The 13,384-nt window shown below is 48.0% G+C and overlaps 1 protein-coding gene across 1 annotated transcript in view; it reads right to left on the minus strand.

Annotated features, from left to right (window-relative positions):
- Ccdc6 (coiled-coil domain containing 6) overlaps window positions 1-13,384 on the minus strand; it is a 106,402-nt gene that overhangs the window by 11,559 nt on the left and 81,459 nt on the right. The window contains exons 4-7 of the mRNA XM_006979044.4: window positions 11,095-11,198; window positions 9,383-9,543; window positions 3,462-3,618; window positions 239-339 (exon numbers count right to left, since the gene is read on the minus strand). Of these exons, the coding sequence (XP_006979106.1) occupies window positions 239-339; window positions 3,462-3,618; window positions 9,383-9,543; window positions 11,095-11,198 (523 nt within the window). The remainder of the gene's footprint in view (window positions 1-238; window positions 340-3,461; window positions 3,619-9,382; window positions 9,544-11,094; window positions 11,199-13,384) is intronic.

Consider the following 13,384-nt stretch of genomic DNA (forward strand, 5'->3'; position numbering starts at 1 on the left):
CAAGCCAACACTCATGACCGACGGTGACTTATTTTTGAAAAACACAAAACAGGACACACAACCAGGGCTGCTGATTAAATATATCAGCAGAGCTAGCTGAAAAATCAGTGGGGCAGTGGGGAACACCTGGCTCCACCTGTGTGAGGCTGTGGGTTCAATCCCCCCCCCCCCCCCCCCCCCCCCCCCCCCGCCACACACACACTGGAAGTCACACTGTGGTAGCGGAGGACACACTCACCGGGTGATATAGGCCTGCTTGAACTGGGAGAAGGCGTGTAAGGGATTGGGCTGGACACAGTGCGAGGTCTTAATCCTTGTGCAGACATCTCATTAAAATACCTAGAAGGAGAGAGGAAAGAGGGAGGGAGGGAGTTCAAACACCTGTGTTCAAGTGGTCCCTAGAAGACATCCTCACAGCAAAGGTGTGAAGGCACACCTTGAGGTCAAAATCCAAGGAGTTGGTGGAGGCTGTACCCTGGGGGTATTTCTAGTGTAGACTTCTGAGTCAAACTGCCCTACTTGGGCAGACCTCACTACCCCCAGAGGCCTGTCTCAGCCAGGCCACACATCAGAGAGGACCAGCCAAAGGAGTCCCTTCAGTGACCCAGAAGCGCAAAGACCTCTATGCTTCAACTGCTATTTGAAACTCAATACCAAAGAAGCTCACCAATAGTGAAGTTACCCCATTGAGTTTAAAGACACCTAGGCCGCCCCTCCCTCCCTCCCCCAACCCCCCGGGGGCTGAGGGCCACGTGTTTACAAGGCAAGCTCTGTGTAACAGATGGTCGGTCACACGTTAGATTTTAACAGGAGACACCCGTGCTAAGCACCTTCGCCGGGTCACGCTCGGCCGCACTGTGCTGAGTCAGAGCCTCTACCTGATTTTAGAAGCCACGTCAGCCCTGAAAGTGCTGAAGTGTGATTATCAGGACCAGTCGGCTTTCACTCTGTGATCCAAGGACAGAGTGCTTGCCGCTTGACAGACTTCCTGACAAACCGCCCTCCCTGGCCTTAAAGCTCAACAGGCCTGTACTTTCCTCCCTGAGCACCGTCAGCCCTGGTGCTCATTCACACGAGGAGCTAACATGGCCATTTCCCAGCAGGTTAATGGAGCCTGATTGTCACACAGCTCAATTAGATGCCTGCCTCTCTGTCTTCTTCCCCTTTAAAAAAAAAAAGCCCACCACAGCAATACCAGGTAGAACCTTCCTTGTGCCGTACACGCAGGCAGGTGGTTAGTACTACCCAATGGTCTGAAGTGGTTAGAAGTGTCTCAAGTTTTCTTTCCCTGAGATCCACCACATCACTATCAGTCCTAAGATACAGAGTGGTACTTAACCAGGCAACTCCACTGTACCTGGAATAATTTACCAAAAAATAAAAGCAGGGCTGGGGATGTCGCTCAGCTGGCAGAGTGTTTGCCAAGCATGCGTGACTCTGGGTTGTGCCTCCATGCTCCTGTGGTGGCATGCACTAGAGAGTTTAGTAAGTACTTTAAGACTCAGAGGAGACTGGGGCTGAAGTACAAAACACCTGGATTTACATACCAACCAAATTCCCCTCTCATCCCCTCTTCCTGCTCCCCACCAGCCTTCCACCCCCCCCAGCCCCTCCTCCGAAAAGGTAAGGCCTCCCACGGGGAGTCAGCAATGCCTGGTACATTCCGTAGAGGCAGGACCAAGACCCTCCTCCCCCTGTATCGATACTGTGCAAGGCGTCCCACCGTAAGCCACTTAGAGCTTAGACAGAGTCCATCTCAAGCTACGAGACTGACTTAAGTCACAGAATTACAGAGATTGCTTGCACACCTAGGCTGTTACGGTTCTGTTCCTAACAGCCGAGTTGTGCATTTTGCACGGAGATCCATCCTCAAGGGAAATGTGGTGTGTGTAAGCAGCGGAACTCATGCGGTTGTAAAGATAGAAATGACGCTATTTGCAGGATCACAGAGACGGCTGGAAACCAAAGTCAGTCCAGACTCGGAGGCAAGTATCGAATCTTCTCTGTGGTGATATATTGTGGACCCTAATAAACTTGCCTGAGGGTCAGACGACAGAACCAGCCACTAGATTAGACAGAGCCAGGCAGTGGGGGCACACACCTTTAACCCCAGCACTTGAGAGCTCATGCCTCTGCTTGGGAAGCACACACGCCTTTAATCCCAGGAAGTAATATGAAGGGCAGAGAAAGGTATATAAGGCGTGAGGAGACAGGATCTCACTCTCTTCAGGCTGAGGATTTTGTAGAGGTAAGAACTAGTGGCTGGCTGCTCTGATCTTTCAGCTTCACCTTGATATCTGGCTCTGGGTTTTTTATTAAAAGACTATCTAAGATTTGAACAACACTTCTTTCATTTGAGGGTTCTAGATTTTTTTACAGACACACAAAACCACTTATATGTACACATACGGCATGAAATCAGAAGAGAGGCGGAGGGACGGAAAGATGACCAAGTAGATGGAAGAAAGTGGAGAAAGAAACTGGGGGTGTGAAGTGAACGAGGGTCAACGCACATAACATACTTGAGACAGATCGTCTCTATGAAACCCAACACTGTCAGGGAAAAAAAAAAAATCACACCCAACCCCCCACAGATTATTCTGCAATTACTATGCCCCGATGCTTTTCTTATCAAGATCCTAAGAGTTATTTCCAAAGGATACGGATGCATGGACGAGCTAAACGCTAAACTCAGCGGGTTAAAAACAAAGATATCAATGCGGGAGGGGACTACTGGGTGGGGTGGGGAGTGAGAGTGAGTGATCAAGTCATGGGGGATGAAAATGGCCCAAATTCAATATACAAATGTTTGAAATCATCAAGGAATTTTAAAAAAGAGCTTGGCATAGCGTATTGACAAATGAGGTTAACATAAATATTCTAAAAGGGGAAAAAAAAATCACTGAAATGTTTGCAATTCAATTAAAGCAGATTTGGAGAAAATCCTGCTAAATGTGCCTGTGATATTTGTATCTAAGTACGTGAACTTATTTATTCCTGTTACTAGAAATAGGAGCAGCAGCAAATGTATGTCTCTAGTATCTTTGCTTGCATTTAAATATCAACGTTGAAAATTTAAAAACAAAACAAATGCCAGCTTGGCCTCCATTTCTCTCCCTCGTACGCCATTCCAGAAGGGCAGCTTCTCCTCCAGGGTTAGCACAGTATTCAGTCCCGCACATACCCTACTGTGGGCACGTGCTTTAACTTGGGGGGGGGGGGGGTTATTCATCATCACAGCCCGTGTGACATTTAAGCTCTCCTCTTCTAGAATATATCATTTTAAAATCAATTTACGGATATGGGTGTTTCTGCCTGCAAGTATGCCAGCACACAAGCTACAGCCTTGGTGCCCATGGATGAGAGCACCGGATCCTCTGGGACTCGAGCTATAAAGGGTGTGTGTGCGCGTGCGCGCGTGTGCAGGGGATGGGGTAGGGGGAGCATGCAGGGTTGCAAACCTTTCGTCATCCATTTCCAGGCTGGACTCGCTCTCGGAGAGCTGGCGACAGAGTGCTTCCCTCCTCTCCATCTCCCGCTGGAGCTTCCGCTGCAGCCTCAGGTTCTCTTCCCTCATGTGCCTCTCCTCCTCCAAGTACTGGGCCATCTTCTCCGAATCTGAAGAGCCACAGCGCGCAATTAAGACCGTGTCGTGGGCAATCATTCCCCCACCCCTCACGGGAGTCCGGGGTTTAAAGTTTATCCTCGGCATCAGGTTCACAAGTGAGGTCGTTAGCAAATGATCTAACAGGCAGAGCGGACAGGCTCGGCGGCTTCCCCCCATCCCCCTCGCACTCGCAGGACACAGGACGAGGGCTCTAGGTGATGACATGGCAGAACTGGGCTGAGTTTCATTCACCACCTTGCCAGACTTCCTTCTCCACGGTGGAAGCTTGGAGAGCAGGGAGTCTAGTTAGGGGGACCGACTGGCCCACCGGTTGCCCTATAGGCTGTCTGTCCACTCTAGCCAGGCCACCTGGGGGATGGGGGTGTCACCCTCAATAGCACACCCATCGTGCATGGTGGGCGAGCACCACCCAGAAGCACTGTGCTAGCAGGACACTTTTGGTGGCAGATAACATTCTTGTAAAACACAACTTCACACAGTGAGTGAAAAGCTCTTTTTCCACCAAGTGTGTGTAAGCCTCATCCAGGCGTGTGGATAATCTTTGGGAACTGTTTCACGCCCATCAATCACGTGGGTTCTGAGGATCGAACTCAGGTCCTCAGGCTTGGTGGCAAGTGCCTTTACCCACTCAGCCCGCCCGCCCAATAATGACTTCTGATGACAATTATTCAATGATTTCCAAGTACGTATCACTACAGAATATACAAAAGCTTTTAAACTTGTTTCTTAATTTAAAAAAATTGTTTTATTCTAAATTATGCATAAATGTGTGCCTGTGGGTTAGTATATGCACCAGAATACAATGCCCATGTAAGCACGAAGACATCCCATGCCCTAGTGCTGAAATTGCAGTTGCTAGGAACTGAACTAAGATCCTCTGGGTGGGCAGTAAGCAGTCTTAACTACTGAGCCATCTCTCCAGCCTGGTCTCTTCCTGTTTCAGAAATTAAACTACTCAGATTATCAGACACCATTATGTCGACTAAACACTAAATCTCTCAGCTGTTTTGAATACAGCCAGAAACCCCGCTGCCTAATCCATATGCGAAGTCTTTTTAATTGAAGTGATGCTGGGAAAATACTTACAAAGCTCACTTTTAATATGAACAGCTTAAATTAAGTCTCCCCAAGTATGCTTGTGTGCAGATTTCTCATTGAGCTCAACAGGAAGTACCAGGTGGCCCTGGGCATACCTAATGCTTGCTCAAACTCAGATGGCGACTACAGAGCAAGTTCCCAGAACAGTGATTTAAGAGGAAATGTTATTTTTCAAAGAAAACTGCTATTCAGGCTGGACACGGGATACATGCCTATATTTCCAGCACCCAGGGTTAAGGCAGGAGAGCTGAGAGTTCGAGGTCAGCCTGGGCTACATAATGAGACCCTGTCTCAAACACACAAAAATACAATAGAGCAAAACTAAAAGGAGAGGTCAGTGTGTTAGGATACGGGGACTTGGCAGAGGAACTAGGCCAGTAACTTAGAGGTAAGAATGTCACCTCAGGAAGGACTTCAGGACTTCCTGTCAATACATCAACTCAACTCAGAGACATTAGCAGGCCCCAAGTGCAAGTTCTCCAGTGTCAGGACCCAGGCACCGGAGGCTGGAACCAAGGCATTCCTTGGGTGCCCTCTGCTGGTACTGTCTCTCTCCTCGCCCACACAGCTCTCTAGTCCTGGGGGTCCATGGTTTGTACAGCCCTCATCGTCTACTACCTCCTGAAATTGAACCTCAGCCATGCGGTGAGGGTGGCATCTGATGCCCCCACAAGCGGATGATTTTCAGTCCCCTTCCCAGCCTATAGACCACACGGGGACCGAGCCCCAGCCGAGTCTGAGGCTCAACCCAAACTGAGAACTCCTGAGAGATTCAAGTATTTATGAGTGAGGGATGGGCTGAGGGGCTAAGGCCACAGCTACACCCAAGAAGGTGCAGGCCACCTGATCCACAGAGTTGGAGAGAGAGGATAGGACGGGTCAGTAACACATTGTCCTCTAAGCCTTAGTGACACCAGCTGAGCTGATGGGTGCTGATGGCCTCTTTGGGCCAGCCTTTTCTGTCCTGGAGGGGGTGGGGTGGGGGATCACACTAGCATTCCCTGACCCCTTCAGCAAGATCTGCAGGCCCTTCCAAGACCAAGCAGTGCAGTGAGTGCTAAGGGATGAGAGTACAGCACCCTTCCCTTGGAGATGACTAGCCAAGCATGAATGAGGAAGGAAAAAGGGAGCTGGGTGCCCTGGAAGAGGGGATAAAAACACGCTGCCTACCCAGCCCAGAACAAACCGGCACTGAGAACATTTTGATTTAGCTCACCCGGTGTCATGGAGTATCTGCAGCAGTTACCTGAGATACACCTCAGAATTCCCTGGATTAAAAACAAACATTTCAGAGGACTACCGTCTAGGCCTGGAAGAACTCACAAAACCACCCAGTGCTGGCAGGAACGATGGCGGTGCTGGGGGACTCATCCCCAACCTACCGCATGACACCAAGACAAAAGGGATTTTGTATGTGTGATCAAATTAAGGACTCAGGATGGTGAGATAATCCTGGATTATCGGGGTAGGTAGAAGATAATCACTAGGCTTAGTCAGCGTGAAATGGAGACCTGAACAGGGAGAGGATATGGGAGAAACTTCCCCACAAGGAAGAGCCACAGTGGAGGCATGGATGGAGCCTGAAGAGGCACAGACCAAGAGGAGAGCCGCAGAGACTCCGGACATCTCCAGAGATACATAGTGCTACGTACTATATAGACAGCCTTGGAAGCCCCCACATGTCAGACCTCCGGCCTCCAGAGCTACAACATAATCCATCTGTGCCCTTCTGAGCCACTGTGCCTAGGCTTGCTGCAGCAACAAGAGAGAACACGCCATACTTTTGAAAGACTCCAGGATCTTGAGATATCATCCAAGACAGAACACTGAACCTCTACTTGTAATACTCTTCAATGGAGAAGTGAGTGAGCCATTGAGATCATCAGTGTGCCTTCTACTGAGTGGACTGGTCTGTCTGGGGTCTGTCCAAGGCACTTGTGCACAGGGAGATGTGCACGCACAAGCGTGCTCACTGCAGCTCGAGGACACCACCACACGGGGTCATTTGGGGCCGGGGAGATGGCCCTTCGGGTTAAGAGGCACACCTACCACCACGCTTGCTAGCCCGAGCTGGACCCCTCGACTCACACGGGGAAAGGAGAGAACCTACTCCTAACAAGCTGTTCTCTAACCAACATATGAGCACCCGGCCATGTGCTAAATAAATACATGTAATAAAAATATTTAGAAAGGGGATCCTTTGTACGGAACACTGAATGGGTAGAATAGTCAGCCTTTAAGGGAGGGCCCAAGGCAGCTGTGTAGGCAGCCGGGAGAAGAACTGCAACACTAGCTGTTTTAAAGTGATTTTGCCTGGCGGTGGTGGTGCACACCTTTACTCTAGCACTCGGGAGGCAGAGGCAGGTGGATCTCTGTGAGTTCAAGGCTGACCTGGTCTACTGAGCGAGTTCCGGGACAGTCAGGACTACACAGAGAAAACCTGTCCTGAAAAACAAAACGGAAAAAAAGTGTTTTCAAAGAGAAAGATGCAGAAGGTCATGCTCACTGCGCCGCAGCTCTGGGTATGAAGCAATTCTGACGCATGCACACATCTGTGTGAACACTAGGTATTTGCCTGTGCAAACTGCTCACCTGGCAGAAACAGGGAGTTGGGAAGCCCTTCCCCCACTACATTAACTCAAGGAAGAAATGTCTGCAACCAAACATCAGAAGTAGGGCAGACCCCTAAAAATGCAGAGAGACCCAGACAAGTTCAGCAACCCAGTACCTTGATTTCTACTCCATACCCTGCCTGGCCTTTTCCAAACATTAAGTCTAAATTTCAAAAGCATTTATTCTGCAAATACCATGGGCAAATGTCAGCTGAGATTAGATTCAGCAGTAAGGAAGGCAAACACTCTTCACAGTCCTCCCTTCAAAGTCCAGAAGCGCAGGGAGGGTTCCCGTGCAGATTCATTAGCACATCATACAGATAAACATGATTACAAAGGTCACCTGGCCTGACAGTTTTAATTGCCAATTTGATACTGTCTAGAACTCTAACAGGCAGAAATGCAAATATTCTAAAACACTTGTGTCTTTTATTCTCACTATCAGACTACTGAAACAGTGTGCACCAAAGACATTGGAATTTCCCCAGGAATCTCATACTGGTAGAAGGGAAGGGCAACAGAGATGGCTGGCGGGGGAAACCTGTCTCCCTGGAAGAGATTTCACACTCTACAGGTTGAGACGGAAACCCAGACAAAGATGCATCCACGGCGGGAGGGACCACACCTGGACCAGAACTGCTTAGATGTGCAAATCCGTGGTCCCAGGGAAGGGTGCTGTACTCGCATCCCTTGGCACTCACAGCACTGCTTGGTCTTGGAAAGGCCTGCAGATCTTGCTGAAGGCGGCAGGGAGTGCTAGTGTGGTTTTTCCCAGGGCAGAAAAGGCTGGCCCAAAGAGGCCATCAGCACCGATCAGCTCAGCTGGTGTCACTAAGGCTTAGAGGACAATGTGTTACTGATCCGCCCTATCCTCTGTCTCCAACTCTGTACATCAGGCGGCCTGCACCTCCTTGGGTGTAGCTGTGGCATTAGCCCCTCGGTCCTCATCCCTCATACATAAGCTCTTTGTCCCCTTCCCCAAGGTGGCCAGTGATTAAACCTTCCTCTCCTGCTTTCCACTGTGAATTTGACCTTTTTATTGCCTGAGGACAGGTAGTCAGACCCGATTTGGGGTTACAGGTTGTGACCCACTCCCCCAGCCAAGTTCGGTAACAGAACCATGTGGGAAGGGGCCTCAGAAAAGTGTATGGGAAGGATGATTTTAATTATATTAATGGATGTGGGAGGACATGCGTGGTGAGTGGCACCACTTTCTTGAGATCTAGGGTCAGAGTCAGGCCCTGGTAGGTAGGCCGATTCTGCTGTAGCGGATGACCCCACACTTGAGTACCTAGAGAACTCGAGTGGGTTCAGGGAGTTAAATAAAATGCAGATACAAAGTTGGAAGTGTGGTGATGGAGGGTGGGTGTGGCAGGAGTCACGAGGAGGCGTGAATGGTGACAATAATAAAAATACATGACATGAAATTATCAAAGAAGCAATAATATATATAAATACTATATAAAATATATAAATACTATATATTATAAATAACAATAAATACTATATAGACATCATATACATTATATATATATGTGTATATGTGTGTATACACACACACACACACACACACACACACACACACACACGAAGGTAGCTGAGCATAGGTATGCATTAATTAACTGTTCTCTGTTTCCAACTATGGGTGTGATGTGACCGGTTTCTCCATGATTTCCCATGTCATGATGAGCTGTAATCTGTGTGCCAAATAAGCACGTTCTCCCTTAAGTCAGAGAATTTTATCTCAGCAAGGAAGGAAGAAGGAAGATACCCGGGATCCCGATAATTCAGTGTCTCCCTCTTGAGATGATCAGAATTATCTTCTGGAAGTATTCTAAATTACGGGCCCTCCCCTATGATAGCTTCCTTTTAAAAAATATATCCCAGAAATGACAGGTACTCGTGTACCAATGTCTACGTGTCACTAATAAGGCACACTGTGAGTACGGCTACGCCAAGTTCACCGGTAAGTACAGGGACTGATGTGGGCTTGGCACACGCACTGATCTGACAGACAGGAACAAGGGGACGGGGCGCCACGTACGCTGTAACTGGGCTGCTCGAAGCTGCTTCTTCAGCCGCTCCACTTCATTCTTTAAAAACCTGATATGCCTCATCATGTTCTCAGGAGAATCGATCTCCATGGAGATGTCTCTAGGCGATGGCGGGGCGGACACAGGCTGGTCTAATTTCTCCTGTAGAATTCTTCACAGGAAAGAGAAGAAAAAAGAAAGAAAGAAAAAAAGCAACAATGAAGAAACAGTTTGCTTGCAATAGAAGACTCTGAGACATTCGAGCTGAGGGCTGGCCTGAAAAGCATCCACAGGACAGACGCATGCCTGTCTGTCTCACAACCTCTCTGCCCATCCTCAGCTACAAGTATCACAGGTCAAACAGGCAGAATGGCAAGATCTCATTTCTTTTGTGTTTATTGTGTGCTCTTGGGTTGGTACAGGTGCACACATGCCACCCACACGTGGAGGTCAGAGGGCGCTCCCAGGTGTGGGTCCTCCCTTCCCCCTGGTTCACAACAAGGTCTCTTGTTCTCTGCTGCTAAGCAAGGTAAACTGGCCAGGGCTTCTGGGAATTCTGTCTCCACCTCCCACCTCGCTTTAGGAGCACGCTTGCGGTTACACGCAGGGGCTAGCGTGTCCGGCTGCTGTCTGTCAGTCCTGGGAATCTGAACTCAGGTCCTCACGCTTTGTGCAGCAAGTACGGCATCACTGAGCCACCATCCCTGTTCCTTCTGCTTTGTGAGTGACCCTGGCAGCCAACCGTAACTGTCAAGTCTGTGGATCGCGTTTCCCGTTCCTATGCCCAGAGTCCAGCACACATTCAGAGACCTAGCTGATGATGGAACCTAGAAAAGGCTCAGTAGCATTTTACCTACACAATGACCATTTCTTACAGCTAAGTTCAGTAACAATACAATTATATGTATGTAGAAGCCTCCGACTGCGTTCCAAAAAGGCAGGCTAACTGCAACAATCTCTCACCTCCCTCTCTAAGGCGCTGGGGCTCCCGGGGTTTGCTTTATATTGAATTATTTACCTCTCAATTTGCTCAACTGCAAACTGACCGACCTGTAATTCCTACCCTCGCTGAGGAAATTAACAGGGAAATATGGTCGCAATCACAAGGTAACTTCATAATTCAGTTTATTGGAACTGCTACCATGATGCGGACTGATTATGGCTGGAGGGTTTCTCCTAGACATACAGTTAGAATCTTCACATTTCTTAGGTTCTGTGGTTGGTTTGGTGTTTGTATTTCGACATGTGAACTAGGAACAGTGTGGAACAGCTCTTTAAAACCAGCGACATACAGCATAGGCTTCTGGGAGGCAAACACAAGATTCTGGGGCAGGGGGCTAATAATCAGCTTCAAAGGAAACTCGCCTTTACCCCACACAAAGCTCTGAGACAGGTTCTTCTTGCTATTTTTATACGCTCTGTCCCTTCTAACCCCAAAGTACAGAGCAGTCAAAAACAAGGACCAAGGCAATCTGCAACAAGGCAATTTGGGAACTGTTGCTGGGTGATGCTTTACATCTGTGTATGTACACTGAACACACAAGTATTAAATATCCACAGGTATCTATTTACAGTGGGTTTAAAAGCAAATGGATAGCCATTTTTCTACTCAGGTCTCCCAACTAAGTCAATCCTAGAGATGTGCACTAATTAATAGGTGACCCCCCCCCCCAACACACACACAGGCACGCACACACACACAGGTGAGCGAGGCTAAACAGACCTCTTTTCAGCTTCCAGCTTATCCATCCTCTTCCACAGCCGATTCACCAGCGCCTCTTGCTCTTGCTCCAGGGTGTTTTCCAGGTCAATCTTCTCCCGTCTCAACTAGAGGAAAAGGGAACAGCTTTACTGAGAACAGCAGGGCGCTGGAGCATCCTTGACTGGATCTCACCAGGTGGAAGGGATGAGGAAAGAGCTGGAGGAATAGCTTTGGAATGACTGGGCCCTGGATCCAACTATTTTCCTGTTAACTGTAACCACTTCAGCAAGACGGCCAACCCGGCGCTAATTCACCTCCATAATCAGACTCATCTCTGTTTCTCAAACAGCCGAGAGAGAACCAAGTAGCTGTGATCACAAACCCTGTGTCACATATCTGGGTTCAAATCCCAGCGCCACCAATGGTCAGCTGGAAGAATGGGAAGTTATGAGATGGGAATTCACCATTTGTAAAGGATGAGCATAACGTCTGGGTGACTGAGTTTAAGTGACTTAACTTAGGCATCATTAATAAGTGGTACTTAGAATCCTGTGCTCGATATTTGTCACGGTCGCTGGTTATTTGTTTTATCCCGTTCCAGTCATCTAGGATGTAACTCCCCAGGTCCCTGTTCTTGCTATATATATATATGTTAGTGTGTATATATATATATATATATCATATATATAGTATATATCATATATATATAATATATATAGTATATATACTATATATATATATATATGTTAGTATCTTGGTTGTGATATACTACTATAGTTTTGTGAGATGCTATTATATTTCATTCACTTTTATTACCAAAATATCTTATACAAAGGGGGTGTCATTATGATACCTGTGCACACCCATGTAATATGCTGTGACTTATATGCACCACAGTCCCACCACCCTCCTCTCATGTCCCTTCACTCTCCTCTGTTTTGTTCATGACTGAATCCTAAGTGTCTAGATTCAAGACTTAATCAGTAAAACAGTGGCGGGGTTTTTTTGGACAAGCGAATGAGCCAAGATCATATAGGAAACAGAAAGTCTCTCGTGGGCGTGGTGGAATGTGGCTTTGCAGAACAGCTCAGGGGCAACCAACAGGAGGGAGCAGAGTCGGAATACTTCAGAAGCCTGGGGTGACCGAGCAGGGAGCTTCGTGAGGTCCCTGGGTAGCTTGAGTGCCAGGTAAGAATGGCTTCCACCTCAAAAAATACAAAAAATGCTCAGTAATTCTGTAATTATCTCCCCTATACCCTTCTCAGGTTTTTTCTGTTCATTTTATTTAGTTTTAAACTCAGAGTTCCCACAACCGGCACCCTCTCTACCCACAGTCAAAAATCTAGGTATCAGGCCAAGCTGCCCCCCACTACACACACACACACAGGTTATTCTGCAGCCTTTAGGATCCAGGGCTAGAGCTCAGCAGCAGAGAGCTCATTTGAAAAGCTGCTTCCTAATTAAGTCTTTCAGTGGCATGCCCAATTCTTCACTGGTGTTCAGCAGTTCCACTCTTCATTTCGGGTTAATTAACGTCAGACTGGGAGTCCTATTATAGTCCCCCATTAAACCTGGAACTTCCTCGGTGCGTAAACAGTGTGTGGAAGCCTGCCCGGGATATGAGATCCCCTGGCTTGTCAGGCTTGTGTCTGGGGAGTACGGAAAAGGGCAGGGAGGCCCAGCTCCACTGTGGCTCCCTCCCACTGTTCACTTCCCTATTAGAGCCGACTGAGAAAACCTGTAATCCCAGCACTCAGAGGCTGAGGCAGGGGGATGGAGAGCATGAGGCCCAAACTGAAATGAAACAAAATGCATAATCAAATAGAGGGCTCATCCTGGAGAGGGGACGGGGGATGGGGATGCTCAGTAACAAACCCAAATGAGAACTCCATCCTTTCACACCGGGTTCGGCTGTGAGACTCACAAAAGTTTTCCCAATCCACTTTGCAAAGGTTTAGTCTGAGCCCAATTTCATCAGTGCCACTAAGAGAAAATACACTTCGAACTTCAAAGATCAGACCCCTCAAACTTAGACATCACTAATCTAGGCGTTAACAAAAGAAGCTGAGAGGAAGCCTTCCCTACAAGCAGAACAGACGCAAAGTCTCTTACAATGAAGCTTCTCTCAAAGTTTGCTCCTCAGGGACCACATGGCAGAAGAGAACTGACTTCTGCCCATTTTTCATGTGACCTCCACACACATGCCATGGTACATACCATCTCCCCCCCCCCAAATAAATAATTGTAATTCAAATTAAAAAGAGAAGGAAGACAAAAAGCACTAACGATGCTATGCTGGGAGCTGGCTCCG

The sequence above is a fragment of the Peromyscus maniculatus genome, chromosome 21, assembly GCF_049852395.1.
Source record: "Peromyscus maniculatus bairdii isolate BWxNUB_F1_BW_parent chromosome 21, HU_Pman_BW_mat_3.1, whole genome shotgun sequence".
NCBI classification, from domain to species: Eukaryota; Metazoa; Chordata; class Mammalia; order Rodentia; family Cricetidae; genus Peromyscus; species Peromyscus maniculatus.